Source organism: Diadema setosum, chromosome 12 (genome assembly GCF_964275005.1).
Source record: "Diadema setosum chromosome 12, eeDiaSeto1, whole genome shotgun sequence".
NCBI classification, from domain to species: domain Eukaryota; kingdom Metazoa; phylum Echinodermata; class Echinoidea; order Diadematoida; family Diadematidae; genus Diadema; species Diadema setosum.
Window position 1 is genome coordinate 28,253,737 of NC_092696.1, and position 26,157 is coordinate 28,279,893.

The 26,157-nt window shown below is 39.3% G+C and overlaps 1 protein-coding gene across 1 annotated transcript in view; it reads right to left on the reverse strand.

Annotated features, from left to right (window-relative positions):
• Window positions 1-6,104: 6,104 nt before the first annotated feature.
• Window positions 6,105-26,157, reverse strand: part of LOC140235848 (sodium/glucose cotransporter 4-like) — a 42,121-nt gene continuing 22,068 nt past the window's right edge. Inside the window, exons 6-16 of the mRNA XM_072315846.1 lie at window positions 25,206-25,310; window positions 24,299-24,404; window positions 22,663-22,743; window positions 18,694-18,911; window positions 15,038-15,173; window positions 13,478-13,585; window positions 12,755-12,920; window positions 11,993-12,161; window positions 11,033-11,245; window positions 9,219-9,372; window positions 6,105-6,698 (exon numbers count right to left, since the gene is read on the reverse strand). Coding sequence (XP_072171947.1) covers window positions 6,457-6,698; window positions 9,219-9,372; window positions 11,033-11,245; window positions 11,993-12,161; window positions 12,755-12,920; window positions 13,478-13,585; window positions 15,038-15,173; window positions 18,694-18,911; window positions 22,663-22,743; window positions 24,299-24,404; window positions 25,206-25,310 — 1,698 coding nt within the window. The 3' untranslated portion in view covers window positions 6,105-6,456. The remainder of the gene's footprint in view (window positions 6,699-9,218; window positions 9,373-11,032; window positions 11,246-11,992; window positions 12,162-12,754; window positions 12,921-13,477; window positions 13,586-15,037; window positions 15,174-18,693; window positions 18,912-22,662; window positions 22,744-24,298; window positions 24,405-25,205; window positions 25,311-26,157) is intronic.

The window sequence follows — 26,157 nt, forward strand, 5'->3', positions numbered from 1 at the left end:
TGTAACATACATGTAAATACTGAAAACACACACTATAATGAATGTAGAAACAACAAATATAAAACATGGTCGACTCTGGACAGTTTATTTTCACTTGTGTTCCATTAAAAAAAAAAAAAACACACACACAGCCCAAACCGTATGAAAATCACACATCCTTGCACAATTTTGCATCGTTGCAACATACCAATCCTTCAACAGACATAAAATCTTTCTTGAATCTTTCGTGAATGTTTCGAAACGCCTGTGCAGCTGCAGTCAAATGGCAAATCTCTTTAAAGTGCTAGGTGACAGTCCCTCTCGAGAAGGACCAAGGTATCGGTCTCGTTGGTGTAAAGTCAAGATAATTCTGACCGGTGACTGTAAACTCCAGCACTGTCGGTATAACTACATGACCATTGTATAGAAGCAAATGGAAGCTAACACTACGACAAGTCCGACTTTATATACCCTGGACATAGAATACGAAACACGGAATTAAACTAAGGGTATCATTTAGAATGACACTACTTCGAATCAATGGCAAAAAGCCAATAACAAACTGAACATAACAAGAAAAAGTCAGAGCACATCAGACTCTCTATATAGGTCAGAAGAAAAGAAGATAATTTAACTTAGACCTGGCTGAAAATTTCTCAATAAACTTCAAGACGAGACGGTGAAGACAAATCGTTACACATTAAATCAGATTGTAGTTGGGGTATAGATATACACGTCACTTGCTATCATTACAGTTGAGGGTTAGCACCTGATTTCAATGGAACGCTGGTGTCATCAACACGAAATCGCTACTCTCAGCAAGATCGTAATATCTTTTAATGGAATCTTGGCACAACGTGTTAAAAAGTGGGCGTATGAATAGTAAGTCGATTATTTACTGAAGATTCGCTATTTCCCACATGCATTCAAGCTTGCAATACATGTACAATGCATTGCAGTTATTGAGGGAGTTCAAGGTTAGCGCACGCCTCATTTGACTCCTGCCCACAGAATTCAAATAACATGGAAAGGTCTTGTGATGTGCGAAACGTTCTCTGTCGAAGTATGTCATCTTTGTGATAAATGTAAATGGCATGCGTGGAGAGCTTGTTTTTAATCATTGTTGAGGAATCACTTTCACCTGCACATTTTAACAGGTGTGAAACATGTATCATATAAGATCCTCATATGCCTGAGGATTCTTTCGTTTGAAAGTCGATGGTAAATACCGAAACATTCTCATAATAGTGACCTTAATTTTGCACATGCGCAGATCGCAACCGCGAACTTATTCATTCGTTTACATGGTTGTAACATATTATCAGATTGTTACTTACAGGACACATACATGTACTTCTAATCTTCGAGTACTTTTAAGAGCAAATTCACAGGCACGTGAGTGTATTTAATCGAATAAATTCTCCATGATAATGAGACTATGCAAAATATGCCAGTTAAAACTGTAAAATGAGTTACGACAAAGAACAACTAATTTAATATGAATTGATGTCGGTTACCTTTAATGAAATGACATTATGTTTTTCTTTCGGTTTCGTTTTTGTCTTCTTATTCTTCTTTCATGGATTACACCACATGGTTGTCGTCTACATTATTATAGTATGCTACTTCTGCTACTCTATACAGCTGACACACACTACTGGAAATCCTACCATACACATTACATCGATTATCATATAAATTATGATGCACATGAGGAAACTGAACCAAGCTACTAATAGTCCCACTGGCACCACTCGTTTTGGTTGAAAAGTCCTTCAGATTCGGTGCTTTCTTCCTTTTCAGACATCTAACCTAGACCATCGCAAAACACCAGTTACCATGGTTCTTGCCCTCATTCAACCTCGTGTATTGTGACATCACAAGGGACCGGAACCACACAATTATCGTCTATTGTACCACCGAATAAACAAGTATCATGTAGTTTCTTCATAATTTATCAAGACCCCTACAGACGGAGCAATAGCCATGTGTGTAGACGCTGAAGAAAGGCGTCCATAAAGCCCCACCCCCTTTCCGGTGCAATTTCCAAAAGCCAAGACAGGAGCACCAGCAGAATTCACATAAATGTTCGGGATAAATTATGACCGGCGTGCAGTCTCCCTTATTCACAATTTGCCATACATTGAAATTTGTTTCATCTCTTCCGGATGCACTTCAAACAGCAGCTGTATTGTGCTTTTCCCGACCCGTTTTACAGCTTACTCTGTTCAAATAATTTACCTGAATATCTATGTTCAAAACAGTTACAGACATTAGGGGTATTCCCTCGCGGGGCTACGTTTCCAGCATAATTTTTTTCTTTGTAATTAGACATGAAAACTTGTGTCTTGGGGGATTTCACTGTCCTTATAAAGAGACGACTCCCTGTAAATCTTTCATCACTGCATCACGTCAGAGCTGTATCAACATTGGCCTATATGATGCCACGTAGCACATTACGTGAGCTCGGTATATAGTACATTCTGTCAAATATTCATGTCTATAAAAATAGTCTGCAAAGATTGTAGAACTGCACAGCAGAACGCATCAGAAGATACAACGAAAACGTAAACTAAGCTATCGGTTTCTACCTACGATCACGTAAAAATATCTCTTGAACATCACGATCGCATAAAATATACTGTATATCACACACAGTTGTATATAACAAAAAAAAAAGAAAAAAAAAGGATCCCGAATCAACTCAGACTCTTATCTCTTCATGTTTTTGCTTGGGCATACCATAAAAATCACACACTGTATTTACACACCTTGGAAACTGACGCCTGAGTTAATATGAAAAACACAAGCCATACCATATGGCGGAATAACAATAAGAAAAAACAATAATTTAAAGGAGGCCTCCGGATGCCTGTCACATTTTTGCATTTGAACAACTATAAATTAGCTATACTGAGGACAGAGTTTCAGAATTTATGATAATTGGGATGAAGAACAAGAATACACACGTATTTTCCAAATTTATAACAAATTGCACTGAACAAAACAAGGATGATGACATGGCAGAGTCATCATAAGATTGAACGTATGAGTTGGAGCTCAAGAGGCGTTTTCACATCAGCCCGATAAAAATCCAAGCTCGAGATATTTTTTGCGATCGCAAAGAAGCGCGCTATTTCATTTCCTATTCACATCACCCCGAACATTATCAAATAGCGCGCTAATTCGCATTAATTATCCTGCTATTTCGGAAATTTCTCGAGTTGGACTCGAATAATTTTCTCGATCAGAGCGATACAATTAGCGCGCTAATTTACATCCACGTTATCAAATAGCGCGCTATTTCGTGATCGGGTTAATTTCCCAAGTCAAAAAATAGCGCGCTATTTGGAAACATCGGGCTGATGTGAAAACGCCTAATGAAGCAGCACAAAAAAAGGAAGGCATGCATAGATCATACACATCAGGTGACTTCGCAAGCAAGCGGTATTGTGATAGAATTACACTGCTACATTTCTGAAATAAGTGAGCCTCCTGTGTCATCATCCTTGTTCAGTGTAATTTGTTTAAGGTTTTTCAAAGCAGGCATTGTTTCTCTGCTCAAGAACCATAATAAATTCCACAAATCTATACATGGAGCTGTTGATTTATGTACTACATGATGTGAAATTAGGACAATCGTCTGGAATGCCCCTTTAAGATTATCTCATATATAGACTTTGGGAAGGGGAGGAGAATGTGTGTCGGCAATCGTAATGTTTTGTGTCTTGTCGAAACAGAGAGTATCAAATAATCAAAATAATGAACAAAAATCACTCATAAACGAAAGTCAGTATACCCTGGGAGGACATTTTGGTCATTTTGGGCAGCCTGAAATTCTGGAATGCGTATAATAGGAATGATATAAAACCGGAAAAACGTACTTTATCAACAATTATTATACTATCGAAAGAAAAAAAAATCTGCCAGAGTATACAATGAAACATCATTCTATACTGCGGTTTGCTTTAAGAATCAAAAAACAAAAACAGAAAAGATCAAAAGAGTGTACGCATGTCTTATTCAGGACTTCAAAGAGAGAGAGAGAGAGAGAGAGAGAGAGAGAGAAGAGCTCATCTCTGTCAAAGTATCGTATCTAAATTAAAATTACCTCTCTGTTCCCCTTGCTTTTTAGTATGAAAATATTATTCAAATAGTGAATGGTCACGAGTGCAATGGTACGAGATTTCGCACGAGGTGAAAGATAGAGGCGCTCTATTCAACGAGGCGAAGCCGAGTTGAATAGTGCGCCTCATCTTTCACCGAGTGCGAAATCTCGTTCCATTGCACGAGTAAAGACCATACACTATTTGATTTATACAACGTCCAAGTAGATCTTTTTGGTCTAAGTAGGCCTAGAAGTCTATATATGTATGAAAAATATAGCCATACTTACATGTGGATCCACTGCGATTCTCTTTCTGGCTTGTGCAATCAGTGTAGTATACAGGTCACAGTTATACTAGCGCTCATACACGTACACTAGCACTACGTAGGCATAGTGTACGCGCATGCATGTACCGCACACGTACCTGCGCTAGCTGCATGCGAGCCCCAATATGCAACACACAGTACACGCAGTACCGTACAATTTCTCGAACCGTGGAATAGAACGAAAAAATCGAACCAAGTTGCACGCAAAAATAGAACCAAAATTGCACGGCGCGTTGAATGGAGTACTTATTTAATATCACGTCACCAACAATCCTCCAATCAAATTACAAGGATCTACTTGGACGTTGTATAAAATGCTCCGAATCATCATGATCATCATGGGTTCATATTCATCTTTCTAAAATCATTACTTTCTTCCTTCATCGAACATAATTGCACCCTGAGATGACTTCATATGGGAAAGATATCCACTCCACTCTGAAGAGAAAGAGAAGAAAAAGTAATACATGCCGAAGATTATTTTGTGTCTGAACTAATGCGTCTTCAGTTGGGATATTACTCACACAGGTCTATCATTACCTTCTAGACAATTTCCACTTGATTGATATTTCCCATAATTCCTTATGGTCAAATTGACCAAGTAGTGGGTGTCCTCTCGGAGTGACTTGTTCGTTTTAGATTTGATCATGAAGAAAGTGAATATTTCACAAACTCATACCAGCTCTAAACACAGTCGTCTCCATTCATTCGGAATAAGCTCAGAACGAGACCGGTTAAAGTGTATACATACGTCTTTGCTTTAACGTTTTTTTTTTTTTTTTTTTTTTTCCGATTGCTATTTGCGTTATGGAAGACTACATCATTTACATATGAGGAAGGTATAGACTACTAGAGAAAGAGACAGGCAGTCAGAGAGACAGAAAGAGAGAGAGAGAGAGATTTATTATAGAAGATATGCATAGAATTGGAGAAAATCTCCTTATCGCTCAACAGTAATTCATGTACAACTCTATCAAGTAATACTGTGTAGGTGAACGTAATATCAAAAGCCTCTGATTGTTATTGAAAAACTCATACCGTGCAGCATGTCAATCAAGCGCGGCTCTGTACATGCGGACCGGAGGGGGGGGGGGGGGGGGGCAGGGAGGTGGGCTTTGAAAGTACATACAGAGCATACGCTGCACATGCGTGGAAGGACATTCATTTCGAAAAAAAAAAATCGCTGTTATGACCACGAATCAAATCTTCATCAATGCATACATCATGACAAATCGACCGTTATATCCACAACGACAAGGGAGCTTTTAAAACTGATTTCTTTTCTCTTTTTTTTTGGGGGGGGGGCAGGTGGGAGAGGGGGTAGAGTGATGAAGCACAAAAGGTCATATCTGTATAGATTTCTTCGATTCTAAATCTACTTCCATAATGAGTGATCACAAACACTTAACAGCTGCGTTTGATGCAAAGTGAACGCTCGGAAACAACGAGTATGTACTCTGTGATTAAATAATTCGTCATCTCCTATTTCTTTGTTACAGTTCCCCAGCTTTTAACACTGTTTTGTGCTTGTTTGTTTCTTTTTAAACCCCGTTCTTGTTCTCTTTCTATATGGAGTTATGCCGAGATTTTTCAATGTGCTCAAAAAACACATTTATTAATCCAGTTACTTACTTACAGGTACTTACTGAAAATCGATTCTGAAATGGCTGAGATATCCGCAAAAAGGTAAGACAAAGTGGTCCTAACAAATTTAAAAGGTGGGTCCCGGTAGTATCTCTTTGTTTCTACTTTATCTCAGTCATTTTTTTTTTTTTGGTCACCTGCTGCTCACGAACGAAATATCAGGAAAATATGGAATATAATAACTGTAACTTTACGAATAATCCTTGTTATATAACGAGTATAAACTACCTTGGGAATGGTTAATCTTGCTTTATCAGATGAAGGACTTAGGACTTTTTTTAGAATGATTAAAAGTAGTTCATGTAGGAGCTTAAACCATTTTAAGATAAAACCCTTCACTTGTAAGGTGGGTATATGAAGGCATCATTGCACGCGTTAGCCCACGACTAGCTAGCCTGCCTACAACCAGTCAACGGAGAAGAAGGTGTACAAGAAGACGACGACGCCGAGGAGCGTGACCATGCCGGCGTAGACGACCACCTTGGCCCGCGGATCCTGCTTCAGTGTGGAGATCTTCTGGTTCTGCAGCGCCTGCTGCCGAGCCATCTCCCGAGCCTCCGCGGTCTCTTCGGAGTAGCCGCAGAACCAGGCCACTATGCGCTGTCCCACAGTCTTCACCGCGGCTCCTTCGCGGACAGAAACTGTGTAAGAAGAAGAGGAGGAGGAGGAGAAGATTGCTTTGAAGGAGGCTTGCACGGTTAGGGTGAGCGGATAGATGAGATCAACACAGGACAAACTTGCTGAAGATGTATCAACAAACCAAAATCGAGTCTCATGGGAATGAACATACATTATACAATGTAAACCTAGGTATGACACTATTGAGAAATTAATGTATCTCTTTGAAATTAGCTTTGTCTCGAAAGCATAGGCCTACTCTGATAATTGGTGTGAACATTGGAACATGTAAATGGCCCGGCAGGACAGGCTTGACTTGGCACATTAAAACTCGACTCGGCTTCTTCTGACAGTGTATCGAAATGAGAGAGCACAAAAGAGGAGATAATATGAAGAAATTCCATCCATTTCTTCTATAATTTTGTGGCTGGTACGATTTCCTTGTCAATAATTATTTCCATGCAACATGGAGCAAAGCGTATCTGATGCAAGTTCCTTGAGACTTCCCGGCTCATGCTGAGGAAGAGTACCTCTTAAGTATAGTGATTACACTACACGAGATAAAGGCATAACCGACATGCAAGCATTTTGATTATGGTTTGGACACAGATACAAACTTTTTGGTAAGGCATTACGGTGTACTATATCTCATATGCGTCCTACAAGAAGAAGCAATAGTAGTAGTAGTAGTAGTAGTAGAACAAGAAAATTTAGTAGCAGTTGTAGTAGTAGTAGTAGTATTCTTACCACCATATCAGTGGTTCATGGGTTACTGATACCATCCGGAATGTTGTTGTTGATGATGATGATGATGATGACGATGATGATTATTATCATTATTTTCATCACTATTATTATCATTGTTATCATCATCAGTATAATAATAATAACAATAATAATAATAATAAAATATCAATTTATAAAGCGCAAAACCTATAGACATATATTCTTCTGCGCTGCAAAAGCTTCTGATATGCTTGATGATAATGGACAGTTAAATGAAAAGATGTGTTTCGAGTCGTGATTTAAAGACTTCTACAGTTGGGGATTTCCGGACTTCTAATGGTAGATCATTCCAGAGTTTGGGAGCTGCATAGGCAAATGCTCTGTCGCCCAATGTTACTTTTGTTTTACGTGTTGGAATTTGTAAAAAAAAAAAAAAAAAAAAAAAAAAGTATCTTTCAAACTGCGCAAATTATGAGTTAGTCTATGGAATTTAAATGCTAATAATTCGGATAAGTAACTGGGGGCTTGACCGATGAGTCAATCAATATAATCTTTAACAATACTCGTTTACGAATATTGTTTTACGAATATTGTTACGGATAATAAAGTTATAACTGAGCAAAACTAAAGAACGAGTTACAAGTCATTTCTATGACAATGTGTCAAATATATACAGATTTTACACACAGACCTATGGACAGAAAATTCACATGACATGCAGATGGTTCAAGGCCGCCGCAGCACCATTCGACTTTCGGTCGCTCGAGGTAAATCTCATTAGCCTCAGAATTAACGTGCTGGTTAATTTCAGATCCAAAGCCGCTAACGCCCCGTCTTAAGAGACCTCAAAACGCAGGGCAGTCTCGGGGTAGCCTCCGGTGAAGATTGTGTCTGTTAAGGCGCAACAGAGTGAACAGCCTCGGGGTAGCCTCGGTGTAGCCTCGGGGTAACCTCCGGCGAAATCTCACCCTGCGATCGACCAGCTAGAGTAGACGCGGGGTAGCCTCCGGCGAACCGCCGGAGGCTACCCCGCGAAGGTGTCTGTTAAGACGCTGGCGAGGTGAATCTTCCCCGGAGGCGTCATGTGATCAGCGCTTAAAGGGTGTGTACAGTTCTGGTCAAGGTGAGGATTTAGCTTTTAACGTTTTGCGAGATATTCAGAAACCACTCTATGAGATGTCAAAGAGCATGCAGTTCTAAGGGGGTATCAAAAGTTTATTCGATGAAAATCGGTTTTGAAATGGCTGAGATATCCAAAAACCAGGTCAAACAAAGAGATCCTAATAAAGTTGTGGCATGTCGCCTTTTATTATTAGCACTTTTTTAATATCTTAGCCATTTGAAAACCAATTTTCATCAAATAAACGTTGAATCCTTCTTGAAATTACATGCTCCTTCATATTTCATATTAGTAAGAGGCTTTTCATTATCTCACTTTAATAGGAATGTTCAAAACATGAATCCCCACCTCAACCAGTACTGTACAGTCCCTTTAACAATCAGGTGACCAGCACTGCCGCTGTCACGTAAATCGTGTGGTTGCGCAATACTAGCACTTATAGTAATGCGTGCGCGTATAAGGCGGCAGGGACGCCTGAAGGTTACAATGGTAACGTCTCCGGAGGTTTTCGAGCCGTCCGTATTAAAACGGGACACTCTGCGTTCAACCCATGTTTTATGGAATCTGTGTAAACACGGACGAATCTTCACCGGCGCACACCAGGGTGCGCTGGGGAGAGGTCTTTTCGGAGCTTTAATCGTGCGACCGAAAGTCATTTAGTGTGCGGCGGAATTACGAGGTACTTTTCTTTGATTACCTTCATCCTCCTCAGCAAGCTTGTCTTTAGTTACTTCCATCTTGACATCTTTTCCTGATTGCTCGCTCAGCTTTGTGCATTCATCGTCCTCCAGCACCTGATCATCCGGTCTGCGGGCCTTGCTGTAGCGACTGAAGAACGTGGTTCGGACCACCTGTGAATGAGAACGTGACCAGACAGGCTACAGTAATCATGATTATATCCCCCAGTACCGTCAACATCAATATCTAGAACGCTTCTCGCGTGCCATTTTTCCAGGGCATCCCACGAGACCAACCACCCTATAGTCATACGGCCCACAATTTAGACATTAAAAAGAGGTCCATGAGTCACACAGCCCACTATTCACACAGTCCATGCGCTCGACACCAGGCAAATAAGGCCAATAAGTTTGACACTATGCAAACAAGGCCCACGAGTTCGACACTTGGCAAAAAGGCCCACTGAGTACATTAGGCCTAATGATGTAGGCTAATGAGTGTCGAAGTTTTTGGCCTTGTTTGCCTTGTGTCGGACTCATGGGCCTTGATACTGGTGTCATTCCATGAGACCAACACCCACGAGTCATGATGTAACGAGTGTCGAAGTCGTTGGCCTTATTTTCCTGGTGTCGAACTCGTGGGTCTTGGTTGCCTAATGACTAACTCATGTGACTGCTCATGGGCCGTATGACTCGTGGGCTGTTTGAATCGTGGGCTGTATGACTCGCTCGTGGGCCATGTGACTCGTAGGATGAACGACTCGTGGAATATATGACTCCCAGGTGTTGGAACTCGTGACGTGCACCCTTTCTCTCATCCACGTCCTTCTCAGCACGTTTTTTTTTTTTTTTTTTTTATTCTTCTTCCTCTTCTCCTCCTCCTCCTCCTTAATCTCCTTCTTCCTCATCTTCGATCTTCTCTTCTTTATCTTCTCCTTCTTCTTCTCCTTCCTCGTAATTTATTTCTTCTCCTCCTTTTATCATTCCTTCCTTCCTTATTTTCACAGGCGAGGATATCATTTTTCACTTGTTGCGCACATTAACGTCAGCTATGGGTATCATAATAAACGTTGTAGATCACTGTTTGCTTTCAAGCTTTCTTCGCCGCTTTGCCTTGCTGCGTCAGCACATTTTAATTGGCATACTGCATTTGTTTCATTGTGGTTAAAAAAAAAAAGATATCATCATTTCATGTTCGTCATAAAGCTAAAACATCATTTGACGAAGAACAAACTGAGTTTGAAAGGATGGTCCAGTTTGGGTTGACATGGGGCTTCAATTTCCAACTTCCTACACCGACTATATACATAGTGAAAACTTTTCACTATTTATCATTTGTTTATGGTCAGTTTACCCTTTCTTTGTTTCACTATATATATTTAAATATCTATTTATTTTTTAGATAATGAGAAACCAATTATGAAATATGAAAGAGCATATATATTACAATTCTAAGAGGAATTCAAAGTTTACTTGAAATACCCAGAACAAAGCGATCGCAACAAGAGGTGGGACCCATCTTTTAGGATCGTTTTTTGTTTTTGTTTTTTCTTTGTGTGTTTTTGTTTCTTTTTTTTCTTTTTTTTACTTTGGTTTCAGTTTGTTTTTGGATGTCTCAGCCATTTCAAAGCCGGTTTTCACCAAGTAAAGTTTAAATTCCTCTAAGCATTACATGTTCTTTAACATCTCACAAAGTGGTTTCTAATGATTTCGCAATAAGTAGTAAATGCTGATGAATCGTCACCTCGACAAAATATATCATACCATCCCTTTTAGAGGTATTCTTGAAATAGCAATTACGATAATAGATCATGATCTGTTTTCTCCGTCTTACTCGGTACTCTGGCAACGGCTCCGTCAGGAGGCTGATGACAATGACGGAAACCATGACAACCGAGAAGAGGATCATATTGAAGTAGAAATAATGCAGCTTAATTATCTTGGGTCTGTTGTCCTCCTCCCAGCACACGGGATCCGGGTAGACGAAGTCCAGTATGAGTCGGATGAGGCCTACCAGCGCGCCAATCATGAGACCCCAGAACGCACCCTAAGAAAGACAAACACACACACACACACACGCACACAAGTCGTACATTTGATTTGAGTTTAATATGAATATTTATGAGTAATTTATTTTTTTTATATTTCTTTTTTGAGTTTTTTTTTTGTGTATTCTCTTTTTTTAATCATTTGCTATAAAACGTAACAATTCGGCCTTTTGGTGCGATCAATAAACCATTTCAATTCAATTCAATTCAACAAGAAATGATTTCTAAACACGTGAGTGGCATCTTAATAGCTCCTTCGAACAGGTGTTCCGTATTGATTAAACATGCTACATTCAGTCAACCTCGCCAAAGTGGAATCTACAAAAGGGACCAGAGGAGAAAAAAAATCTTTCGACTTACGTGAATTTCGACTTACACAATAGAATCAACAATAGTTTACATTCATCCGGTCTTGACTTACTCTTTTACTTTAAATAATCTTTAATGATAATGATGATGATGATAATGATACTACTACTACTACTACTACTACTACTAATAATAATAATAACGTCAAATTAAATAGCAAAATTTTCGACTAGCGCGAGGTTAACAGGTTTAGGTTAGGTTTACTGTTATAGGTGGATATTAATCATACAGATATGCAACAAGAGGTGTGTTTTGTGGGTGGGTATATGCGATGAGAAAAAGAGATATGGGGAGGGGACGGTCGAGGGGGTCTCTACACAGACTACACTGACAGCGTGACAGCGTGACATATTATTGACAAGAGTCAAACAACAGACCTTCTCATTCGTTCTGGGCCACAGGACGGCCAGGAGGTAGACCGCGGCGATGGTGGGCGTGGCACGCCCCTGCATCCGCGTGAAATAGGTGAGGATGTTGTCCCCCTGTAGGAGCTCTATGGCGGGGATCCACAGTACGCTGATCGCGGTCATGACCATCACCGTCACTCTATGACACGATAAAGTCAGGATTCAAAGTGATAATTGTATATCTTACCATTCTCGACACTGCTGTCATTGACATATCCTCTTATAAACATGAATCATGATAATCATTTGTATCACGTACCAGAATATAATCATAACAGGTCGGAAAAGAACTGCTGAAAGCTATTTATCTATTAAAGTGAACCAGTGGATTAAAATGGAGTCGAAAGAATTGATAACTATCACAATAAGCGCATTATGTCTTGTGACTTTTAACCTTTAATTCCAAAGCTTTTAACTTTGTAATTGCCAAAACCGCTGTCACAAACCACTAACGATCATTTTTTTACGTTAAACATAAACCAATAAAGAACAATAAGAACAATATAAAAACAATAATAACTTAATATTAGCAAGTATTAAATGTATCTTCATTCGTTACAGTGTGGGTTAACATAAATATCATTGCGATTATCACTTTTCTTTTAAATTAATTTCCGTCACCATTATGATGTTTGTAGAGTGTAGAATGAAAATTATTACGTCTCTTTTTACTTAAAACTTGGTCCAACGTCAACAGGACCACATAAAATGTCCACAACAATATCTTGTTACCTGCCAACAATCATCAACTCGCGATTGCTCGGATTCTTGTCGGAGATCCTCTGGCGAGAAAACTGCCAGATGTCCACGGTGAACAGGGTACTGATGCTGTTAAACAGTGACGTCAGACTGCTCACGATAGCCGATAACATCACCGCCAGCATCACCCCTCGCAAACCTGTGAGAGAAGGAGTTTTTGTTACAAAATAATGTGGAAGTCACGAGATCCGACACCCATGAGTCAAACAGTCAACGAGTCATACAGCCATACCCAGGGTAACCTCTTCAGTGTTGGCACTGCCCTACCAGAGGGCCCTGCCATTATTATTACCCTAGCCAATGCTAGCGTTGCCAGGTACCCATTTATACACCTGGGTCGAGAGGGACATGGTGGGTAAAACATCTTGTCCAAGGACGTAAGCGCTGGGTGGGATTCAAACTCGGGTCCTCCGATCGGGAGTCGGGAGTCTTATCCACAATGCCACAACGCCCCCACCGTAAATAACAACACCGTAAATGATAACAACATTAAAAATATTGTTAAAATGTTTAACTAAAACAATAACAATACAAATATACTTCCTAGTTTTTAGTACTGATTTTATATATTATTCATCTTATAACCATTCATGGCATCGTTGTCATCGTAGCTCCTTATAATTCACTGGAATAAAGTGTATCAAGCACATTGAAACACAGAGCGAGTTAAGACAAAAGGAGTCCATTAATTCTCACCGTCAGGCATCAGCCCAAGCACCAGACTAGGGTAAGCGGTGTTGCTACATCCCCTCGAGTTCCCGCAGGCTGCCAGACAGGCCTCCGCTGAAGCACACGCAACGGTATCTACGAGTGGACAGTGTACACAAAAAAAAAAAAAAAATCAGTAATCTTATGTGCATGATGTTGTGTATCACTGAATTCAGTACTGGTTTTTAGCAACATCAAACCTTGCAGTGATTTGGGGTTCATAGAAATAATTGATACCACCTCCCCTCCCCCCCCCCCCAAAAAAAAAATGAATAAATAAATAAATTGATAAATAAATACATACATAAATAAATAAAATATAACACAATAAATTCAACTTTACATCCTGTACAAGCCCATGGCACAATGTTATTTCAGGTTGAATAATAATAATTATAATGATGATACATAATATGTTAGTGTACAGTCACATATTTCTAGACTGGAACAAACAACAACAACACACACACATCTGTCTTAACCCTAAAAAGACTGGGCTATTTTGGTAGCTCGAAAGACTGGGGGGGGGGGGGGGGCCTAAAGGGCCCCCCCTTAAGATCTCGGCCGTGGATTGCGCGATCGCCGCGGAAATTTGCACAATGGTAGTGTGCGATGTAATCTACAAGATCGCATATCTAAATTTTCCAAAATAGTCTTCTTTTATTTTATTTTGATTAATTATACTAATTTATGCGAGAAATCAGACTCTTTGATCTAAATCAGTAAATAAAGCTCCAAAAGTGCTCATTTTTGGTCTAATTATTCTTTGTGGCATTCTTCGCAAATGTACTTTAAAAAAAATTCGGTATCAAAATTAATTTCTTATCTATTTTATTGTTTCATGAATTTCTTATGTATTTCTTTGTTTTTTCGACCTTTTGTTTTTGCTGTTTTTTTAAACAAAATTTGTGGCAGACACTTTTTGAAGCATAATACTACAAAAACAAATTAATTTTAGCCAGAGTAAAAATAAGCATATTTATATGAACCATGTGAAAAAACTAAATTTGCATTGACTTTGTACACAAAATCACATTTTTGAGCCATTTTCGGTCTCACGTGTATGTACAAAAAGTTATGTAACTTCAGAACCGTACCCCCGGGCGTCACAAATTTGGCGTCAAAATGTGCGGGAAACTTGAAAGAAAAAAGTCATAGAGCATCGGGGCGAGAGCATTGCGTGTTGCAGAGTAATCGCGCGAAATGTCGAGGGGGGGGGGGGCCTTTTAGGCCCCCCCCCAGTCTTTTTAGGGTTAATTTTCCGATTTCTTCGGAACCGCAGCTAAGTTAAAAAAAAAAGATATTTAAGATTATCATTCCGCGGTAATCAATATGCACGTAATTTGCATATGGTACATTTTGCATATGATATGAAAGCATGAATGCGTCGCTAATACTTAATGTACCTCCATGCAAAACTTTGCATGAATTGGGTAATAGGTTTTGGGGGAGGGGTAAATTGACCCCTCCCCCCCCCCCCCCCCCCGGTTAAAACATAGTTTGAAATAGCTAGGATAATGGAGTTAGAGGTATAGGGCAAGGCCTTACTCGTGTAGAGGACTCTTGCAATCATCCCGGGTATGACGGTCATGAAGACGGGCAGGATCTTGCAGAATCCGGCAAAGATGCAGCCACCTTGGGCGTGGGAGAGACTCTTTGCCGATAGAGTGCGCTGTACCATCACCTGTACTCGGTGAAAAGCCACATAATACAGTACGTTATACAAAGTATAGCAGTACCTACTTGACCGAGGACTACAGTGAAACGTATAACACATCATAATCATACAAGAGACCCAGGGGTCTCGCGCTCACCCGAGTATTGCAAGTTCACCTTCCATGCATTTGATAGACACTTACCTGAGAACACTGGAAACTTGTGATGGGGGTAGCTTTGAGAGCTGGGGGCATGGTGTCCATTTGCATATTCCATCACATTGGTAAAAATATCTGCCAAGTACACTGTACTTTAAAGAACATTGGACTGTGCAGTTTGAAAAAAAAAAAAATTCTTAATGTTGATATTGTGCCCTCTTAAGGCCTCCAAGGGGAGCATGGTGCCTTGTTGAACAAATTGAGATCTTAATCCCCTGGCACGCTACCTGCCAAGTTTGGTGAATATTCATCAACCCCTGATTTTGCTATGAACAAACTCGAAAAAACAGTCATCAATATACTGATTTACTGTATCAACTTAGCTCAATCACTTCTGGTTTAGCATGGTGCCCATATGATGGGATTGAGATTATATCCCCTTAGGGATGCTACCTGCCAAGTTTTTGTGAAAATTCACCATGGGATTTTCAAGAAAAAGATGAAAATTTACAATTTGGCCCCAATCTAGGCCCTCTCCGCCATCCCGGAGCCCCCAGATGAGGCATGGTACCCATATGCTGGGATTGAGATTCTACCCCCCTAGGGATGCTACCTGCCAGGTTTGGTGAAAATCGGTCATGGGGTTCTCAAGAAGGAGATGAAAATGTAAAACGTTTACGCACGACGCACGACGCACGACGGACAACGGACGATGGAAGCCGGACGAAGAGCATCGCAATAGCTCACTTGAGTTTTTGGCTCAGGTGAGCTAAAAATGCTAAAGCAGCAGCAACAACATTAACAGCAACAGCAGCAGCAACAACAACAACAACAGCGGCAGCAGCAGCAGCAACAACAACAACAACAACAACAGTACAACGACGACGAGGACATTCTTTTGGGATGCTGAATCGTATGCCTATTTCTGGTAGGCAACAGGTTTAAGGAGGGATCATATAGTATTATTTTGGTGGAGACGATGATTGGGCTTTTAATCTTTTCCGATATATACCGAGAAACCACTTATGATATAATACAGAGCATACTATTTTAAGAGGAATTCAAATTTTACATGATGAAAATCGGTTATGGAATGGCTGAGACACCCGAAAACAAAGTAGAACAAAGCGATCATATCATGAAAGGTGAGTCCCCTCTTTTATTAGGTTTGCTGTTTTGGATATATATATGCCCTAAAACATTATTATTCTTTCATCAAATAAACGTTGAATCCCTCTTGGAATTACATGCACTTTTATATTTCAGGTCTAGTTTCTCATTATCTCACCGAAAAAATGTTAGAAGCCTGAAGTTAGGTCTCAAAACAAAACTATGCGATCCCTTTAACTGTTAGCGACAAATCTTCACACACGAGTAACCAACTGTAAAGATATTTATTTATTTATTTTTTTTTTTTGAGCGCAAAGTTCGTTCGTTGCACACGACTGGCAGGCAGTCAATGGGTCAGATTGACCCAATGCCCTTGAAACGCTCTTTACTTCACAGTAGCACGACCAATACATAATGATGGTTCTCTTATTCACTCATGGTTACATGGCTTTGGGAGAAGCGTAAGCGATAGCAGAACAAACAATTAGTTACCCCCATTTGATTTTTTTTGCGGTCTGGGGTTAAAATTATTACCGCATGCATGCCCTTGTATAACGATCTTCAATTCATGATAGCACAACTAATGCATAACAATATTTCTTTTTTAAATAAGGGTTACACGAAAGAGCACAGGAGGTAAAGAGGATCGCGGTTACTTCGTGGACAAAGTTATCATTTCGATGGAAGGAAGAGGAAGTAGTAGTGGAGAATAGACGCAACACATGTATAGGATAATAACTTTAGTAAAGAAGAACGTTCTGAAAGACGATCAGCTAAAATATAATGACAAAAAATAATGAATATTCAAAGTATAGGCCCTATATATAAAACATCCTAGGAATGGTGAAACTCGTTGTTTATGCCATAACAATAGTAAGGAAGCAATGTTGTTGTTGTTTTGGTTTTAATGGCGTGTAGCACTCAAGATTGAGTATTTACGCCAAAGCAAGACTGAACCAGCCGAGTCTGGCTTCCAGACCGTCAGCTCGTATTAATTTCCTTTCCAGAATATTAGCGCCCTCTAAAGACAAAAGAAGTAGCAGGTTTAGCTGGATGTTCCTGGTGGGAATCACATCCATATCGAAGATAAAGATGTAAAGGAAACCCAAACCCAAAGAGAAATGTGGATTGAGTAAAAGCGGCAACGTATAAGTACAACACATCAGTGAAAGTTTGAGGAAAATCGGACAATCAATGCCAAAGTTATGAATAATTGTTAAAGTTTTGGTGTTGGAATCGCTGGATGAAGAGACTACTAGAGCTTATGGCATCACGCCATCAAAACCAAAACAACAACAGTCACGCGTGGACAACAAAATAAAGATAACATAAACGGAAATTCCGCAAAAAAAACCACTTTGTAGCATAATGAAAGAGCACTTAACTAAACGCTTTCAGAAAGCAGGGGGAGTAATTTACCCTTTAGCTATGTCAGAATCAAATTGATGGAATATGTAATTTTCATCAAAAATGTTTTTGTGTGTGTGTGTGTGTGTGAAATTCCCGTTATTCCCTCCTCCCCCCCTTTTTTTTTTGAGGGGGGGGGGTGGGGTTGTGAGGCAGGGTCACATATAGACATAACAATTACTCGATTGGCCATTTTGGGCACAGTAGTCTCTAATTAATCCATCAAAGGCACTATATACTTACAGATTATACCATATCATATTTATTCGTCGTAATTAAGGGGAAAAATGATAAAATCGGCTTCCCAGCTTCATGGCGGCTTCAAATCCCGATTGTCAATGGCACAAATGCACCTGTAGACATGACCTATCATTTTCTTATGAAATATTACCTTAACAATTTAAATTTCCATAAGATTCCTCGTAGAGACATTCATTATGAGCTCCCTCGTAGAGACATTTATTACGAGCTCCCTCTTCGAGTCTTTAAATATTGTATTATCTAATAACGATTTTTGATTAGTTAAAGATTAAACATTATGGTCTGATTTTACGTTTGTTTTGTCTGGGGAAAATTTTTGATACGGCCCCCCTTTTTTTCCCTGGATTTTTTTTTTTCTGTTTAAAACAACAACAACAACAACAACAACAACAACAACAACAACAACAACAACAACAACAACAACAACAACAACAACAACAACAACAACAACAACAACCTTTAGAACTATTCTTACCATGATCTATTAAAACAAACAAACAAACAAACAAACAAACTGACTAACTCACAGACAGACAGATAAACAAACAAATAATCGAATAAATAAGAATGAGAGCGGTCTGACTTGTTAGTTTTTAAACTCAATCACGATACCTGTTCGGCGCAGAAGTACGTCAGGGAGGACATAGTTTGTCCGATGAGAAAGCCGGGCCAGGGAAAGCTGGACGTGAACGGGTCCGGGTTGCGCAGCATCTTGAACGCGTCCTCCGGAGGGTAGCCGCAGGTAGAGTTTGGGTTCTCCAGGGTATCATTAGGGATGGCCTGGAAATACTTCACCCGGAGTTGCTCGAAGCTTCCGATTTCTCCATAGCCTGAAGGCAGTGAGAAAAAAAGGGGGAAAAATAAACAAATGCAAACTGACATAGAAAAAGCTGAAAGTGGTAGTCTTAACCAACTACTTTCAGTATCAGCTTGGCGACCATTGGCACCTGTTGGATTTGAACAATACTCAACTGTTTAATCGAATTTTTGTGACATCTATGTATGAAAAAAAAATGCAGAAACAAAATCAATCAATCAATAAATCAATCAATCAATCAATTAATCATTCAAACAATAAATCAATTTATCCACTCATCCATCCCTCACTCACTCAATCAATCAATCCATCACTCAATAAATAAATAAAATATTCTTTAAACATAAGGATTAGAACCAACACTTGCTGTCGGGCGAAAGCTCGGTGGTCTAGTGGAGATGACGCCTGTCCGGTGATCAGGAGGTCGTAGGTTCGAATCCTGCTCGAGTATGTACGCCCATGATTTTTTTATCATGGCTACTACTAAAACACTGATCAATTCAGTGCTTATTTACGTCGATGTAGGGCAATTTGTCAATCAGTTGCAATGAAAACATCACGACGGAAGAATTTTCATGAATTTGAAAAACAAAAAAATCAATCAATAAATTTTGTTTGTGCGAGGATAGTCTCGATAGGTTGAAAATGAAACTTTATTCTGTGCTAAAAACTAATTTCGAAATATTTAGTGTTTGATAAAATGAGGAAGGTAGCGTTACCCAATCTACCTGGATGAATATGACTTAAACAATATTGCTGTTAACTAAATGAAACAATGCAACGAGGCACAAAAATGAATGAATAGATGAATGAATGAATGAATGAATGAATGAATGAATGAATGAATGAATAAATGAATAAATGAATAGATGGATAGATAGATAGATAAATACATAAACAATGAATAAACAGATGGATAAATAGGATAGAAAAACGAATCAGAAAACGATGAACAACATTCACTCTTTTCTTTTCACTTCTTTTCTTTTTTCATTGCAGACTGCATTACAACTCTTGATCGGATTGTCCGAAATTCTTAACACTTCACAACTATGACGTAATACCCGCTTTCTCACATTCATCGATTTCACGTGTTTAGTGCGTTCACATTCACTTTCACAAAACAAGTAAAGTTTTTTAGAGTGAGTAATACGGAGTCTGCCGTCTTCTGGATATTTATTTTAGCAACGATATATTAGATTATGAGTGTGAATAATGCAGAGCTGGTATAATACCCACAAGACCTGGGGTCTCTTGCTGTGTGAGGAACAATACTGCAAGAGCCCCGAGGTGTTTTTAACAAGATTAACAATACAAAATCTGCTCTCAAAGTCATGCGACCTTTTTTTTTTTTTCGTAACAGAATATGAAGCATGAATGCATACACAATCGTAGACGTGAAGTCTGAGGTTGTTGCCTATTTTCCCGTATAAGGAAGGCCATATTGTATATGAACGAGGTTCAAGTAGAGTGGCGTCAGGCATATGTTGAACGGTGACTTACTTTCTCACAAGGATTAAAGGTCCTGTCTACCTTTGGGAGCAGTGATTTTAAAAATGTTCAAGATATCACCTTTGATACATATTTGTGGGTCAGTTGTATCACAAAACATCCTACCATATAAATTTTTTGAAATAAAGCCTAAAATCTAGGGAGATATCACTAATTTCTCATTAAACCATAACTGTAGACGGTTTAGTCCGGAAACATTCTTATTATAACTATTGCTCACATTTTGTATATTCAACAATACTTAACACTGATTATACTGGTTCAAATTTTTACATTGGTTGTTTCCATCTCTAACTCACATTTTAGGACTATTTGGAAGCACTAATGCTGGGTTTTTGTTTCATCTGCAAATGGTGAATTATGCCTCTAAGGGTTAGGGTTAGTGTAAGATGGAAAATTGGGACCCTGAACATTGGTTCATTTAGAAATCCAGTCCATCCCAAACCCTGTTTACAATTCCCACAGTTTTAAAGTTCCTATATCCTTTCATTAGCAATGTCATTAAACTTCCCAGTTAACTTCTCATGTAATAGCCCACCATCACAATATACCATTGTATTCCTCTAGTAATCCCCAATTAAACTAATTAATCTTATCTTTTCTTCCCCTGCCAAGCTCAAGGCAATCCACACTTATGTATTTACAATTCCCACAGTCAGTCCTTTGTCCAGTCTTATGTAACATGTAACCAAAGTAATTCTTACGTCAAATACCCCTTGCTTACTAACCCTGCTATATCTGACCCTAACATGTTGGGAGGGGTCATTCTGGACGCCCTTGTCTTGGGCAGAAGTCCTCAACTGTGATTCTCCCTGCCATCAGATATGTGGCTATGTAGTGACATTAGGGAGCGGTCTTATTCGCTTTTATTCCAGTCCTATTTCGTTTGTTTTGCATAGAAAACCATGATTAAAACCTTCCAATTGAAATTGCCAAATACTTGGCTTGTCGTAAGGTGGATGTGCTGTGTAATGCTCATCTCAATTAATTTCAATAGTAACACGTCTTTTGGTACAATCACCCTCTTTCTGCTCATGCGCAGAGTGGAACCAGGAAATAGCTTTTCGAGCATTTGTCTTGGTGATTGTCAGACATGCAGTCAACCCACGGAGCTAAAACTATGGAGCTACGCAATTGTAAAACCAAGGAGGTAGAGGTCCTTTAAGTACTTACTGATAGCAGGTCTACTCCATTCATGCTATGCCTAGCTAGCATTTTACATAGAAACGGCTGCCTCAAAGTCTAGCAAGTAGGGGGGGGGGGGGGAGTCTCCCTCAACAAGCTCTGCAGGTGGTCAGAGGCAGCCGCTGCCTTTTGACCACGGCCGAGCTGTTCAACAAGGGAGGCGGGAAACCAGCAGCTTTCCGCCACCTGACTGGTCAACATTTTGTGGCAAGCTTCTTCTTCTTCTTCTTTCAATAAAGTACAGGCCACCTTGTGGTGTATCAGCGTACTGGTAATGTGTTGTGGTGTATCAGCGTACTGGTAAAGCTTGTCCCATGGGAACTCCGTGGTGAAGGGCACTCCTTCGCAGGGGAATTATTCGTGACTCGTTGGACCTGCTCGTGTGTGGATCACCCGAGGCCAGTCGTAGCTCCATGTGTATACTCACTATAGGCATAAATACTACGCGCATTATTCATGCAGTATGCAACACATTATACGTCTGTTTAGATAGATAAACGGCGTTAAGGTGCCACTAACACCATATGTTATGGGCAAGTTAATGCCCTTACAATTACTTTACTGACGATTAAATCAACTCAAATATGAAACTGTGATATTGTATTATGATACACGTGATATGAATTACGTGTTCTATGCAGGCCTATCACCTTTTCAGATCTCAGTTAGGTTTATTTTCACATTTCTCCAAAAGAAAGAGACAACAGCACTTTGCGACAACACAAAATACGTAACAAAACAAAACTAATTTCACACACACACACACACACACATCGTAAAACCTACATTTACGCTACCGGTACGCTGATATTGCTGAATTGCAAGTGTACATTCATATGCATACAATTGAATAATAATGATGATGATGATGATGGTTATGATAACAATGATGATGATAATACAAATAATAATAATAGCACCTGTAACAATAACAACAACAAAAACAGAAAAGAGTGAAAAAAGGGGAAAAGGAAGAAGAGATGAAATAATAACAACTGATACCTCTATTAAATCAATAACGACAAAAAAAAAATAGACCTTAGATATCAAAAAGTGAATGAGCTTACTGAGAATCATGAGAATTATTCCGCCGATGATGATGATGAACACCTGCACCGTGTCGGTGTACATGACGGCAGCAAGACCACCTGGAGTTTGTGAGGAGGAGGAAGAGGAAGAGGAGGAGGATGAGAAAGTGGAAGAGGAGGAGGAGGAAGAGGAGGAGGAGGAGGGGGAGGAGGAGGAAGAGGAGGGGGAGGAGGAGGAAGAGGAGGAGGAGGATGAAGAGGAAGAGGAGTAAGAGGAGGAGGAGGAAGAGAAAGAGGAGGAAGAGAAAGAGGAGGAGGAGAAGGGGAGGATGGGGAGGGGTAATGTCGAACAGTAGTTGAGTTAACAACAATATCGGCATGCTTGTCTAATTGCACTCCTTGTGAAAGATGGCATTAATAATGTCATTCACAAGGAATGTTGGACATCTCATTACAGCAACAACAAAGACATCAAAAGGAAGAAATTGAATATTAAAAAAAGAAAAAAAAAAAAACACGGTCCTGTTAGACATCGAAGGAGCTGAGTAGTACATGTAAGTAGGGAGAGCAAATCACCTCAATGGTACGAGCAAGGAGGTGGAGGACTTGCCTGCTCTTGTAGTAGCTCCATGTTTAAAGGGAAGGTAAACCCAAAGAACAATGTGGATTGAGTGAAAGCAGCAACATTAGTAGAACACATTAGTGAAAGTTTGAGGAAAATCGGACAATCGATGCAAAAGTTATGAATTTTTAAAGTTTTGGTGTTGGAATCGCTGGAGGAGGAGACTACTAGAGGACATGACGTATGAGTGGACAACAATACAAAGAAAATATAAAGGAAATTCAACAAAAATTCACTTTTCTAGAATTATGAAAGAGCAATGAACCAACCGCTTTCAGAAAGCAGGGGGAATAATTGCTACCCTTAACATATGTCAACATCAAGTTGATGGAATTTGTCATTTTCATGAAAAATGGATTTTTGCAGAATTTTCTTTATATTTTCTTGGTATTGTTGTCCACTCATACGTCATAACCTCTAGTAGTCTCCTCATCCAGCGGTTCCAACATCAAAACTTTAAAAATTCATAACTTTTGCATCGATTGTCCGATTTTCTTCAAACTTTCACTGATGTGTTCTACTAATGTTGTTGCTTTCACTCAATCCACATTGCTCTTGGGGTTTATCTTCCCTTTAACTGCATTTCACCACGTCAGCTCCACAATCGCGACTTAACATGCAAGTTGCAAGAATTCACCCATTTTACACCAGTCTATTGAAAACCAAATCAACTTTGCAACTTTTACACCAATATTGGAATAACACAACTAGAATCATTTTTATTGGTTGTACAAGGATGTTTATGTCTATCGGGTTGGGCTTCACTTACTATTTCTCTATCATTCTCATTTCCGTTATATTTCAAGTACAAAGCAACTTATGTCAAGCCCTGTGATGAAATGATGAACTAGTGGGCCTCATTTGCGTCTTACTCATGCAGTATGTTTATCATAGCTCATGGGCGTATATTAATTAGTTGATGCCGAGCTAGTGGGCCCTTATAGCTTCTAGCTCATGGGCTGTATGACTCGTGGGTTGCACCACTAGTGGCCTGTGTGTCTCGTAGGTGTCCAACTCGTGATGTCACCCGATCGTATTGGGGGCCCCACTTACCTGTGACAGTAAATACGGCTACAAAAGCCAGTAAAATGGCAATGGCGACGTACTGATTCCACCCGAAGGACTCCTTGATGAATATTGCACCGGAATACAGATCAACCTGTGGTTATACAGATATTTTACGAGGGTGACATCTTGGAAGATTTAAAGAAAAAGTATTTCTTATGACACAACATCAAAGCTTCTGTGACGAAACCCTATCACGGAAACTAAAAGCATTGCTTTTAGTTTCCGTTTCAGTAAGTTTAAGCTAACTTAAGCCGATTTTTATCTTTCTGTTTTTTCCTCTGGCAAAAGCTTGGAAATAAATGCATTGTGGAGGAATGAAAGGAACGACTGCATTGTGTATAATGGAAGAAAGAAAAAAACAACTACATCATTCTTATAGTGGTCAATACGAAAAGACAACAACAAACATGAGCAGAATGTTGCAAAACACATAAACACCCCCCCAAAAACCCAACAAACAACACACACACACACACACACACACACACACAAAAAAATCCGAAGCGTCATAGGTATTGTATATCAAGGAAAACATAACTTCTATACAATGATGTGTGTGTATATGTGTGTGTACAATAATTTTCTTTATTAATTATAACACAGGTATTCACCCCTCATACCCCTCACAAAACAAACAAAACAAAACAAAAGCATGGAAATTGATCGTGATATCACATCCCCCCTTTTTCAAACATGAAATCATTCGTGAGAAAGGCTGGGGGGGGGGGGGGTCAGAATTAAAACATGATGCATGGCTTTCCATCTCATGAAGAAATTATTACGTTTAGCTGACACTGTTATTCCGGTCCGATGGCGACTCGTATTTTTGTACAAAAGGCAATGCAACTTTATCCTGGCGGGTAACGAGAGGGTTTAATAATTATCATCTCACCGAAATCCTAGAGACGATGTAGAGAAAGATGGACATACAGGCCAGGTAGATTCGGATCCGATGACCGCCGAACCTCTTCATCATAAACTCCGGTAATGTGCATACCTATTTCGGATAAAATTGAAAAAAAAAAAGTCACACGCACGTTCAAGTACTCCGTATCCGTTGCTATTTTCGCGTACAGATATTTTCGCGAAGTAGGAGGTCACAGACATTTTCATGAGATGCTGTTTTCCCGAATTGATACGGACGCTATCTTCAAATGCATTCTTCAAAACACATTTTCGCGTGTTGTTAAAATTCACCATCGAACTGTGATTCGCGAAATTCGCGAAAGTATTCTTCGCAAAAATAACAGCTTTTATAGTAAAATATCTGCATTCCAATAACGAGGACCTTTCACTAAGGCCTCTAACGTTATATTCAAGTGAGTGTATTTTCGGTTACTTTTGACAGAATCAAATACAAGTGAACAAACAAATAACCAAACAAAGAAATCCCACAACGTAAAGACCGCAACAAATCATTAACGCCATTCCTTACCTGTCTGCTATCACAGTAGACAATTTTATTTGTGAGTACTATCTCGTTATTACAAGAAAGTATCATAAGCTGCAAGGTTTTAGTAAAAAAAAAAAAATAATAATGATGTCTGTTTATAGACACCTGTTTTCTCGATATACACTGTACTGTACTACATGTATGATTATAATGGTCTGGATCTTGATATTTCATTGCATGTTTTTCAAAGTGCTTTGTTTGAAACATTATGATGTATATTCACGTGTTTATATGAATAATATTTATAATATGTTTGATGCAGAATAATAAATATCTTAGTGGGAAAAAAAATCTGTCGTCATGTAGTTGCCATTATGACATTATAAAGGTATCTGTAATCAATTTCATGATGAATGTATTTTAACCCTTTGTGTGGCATGTTCATTTCCTG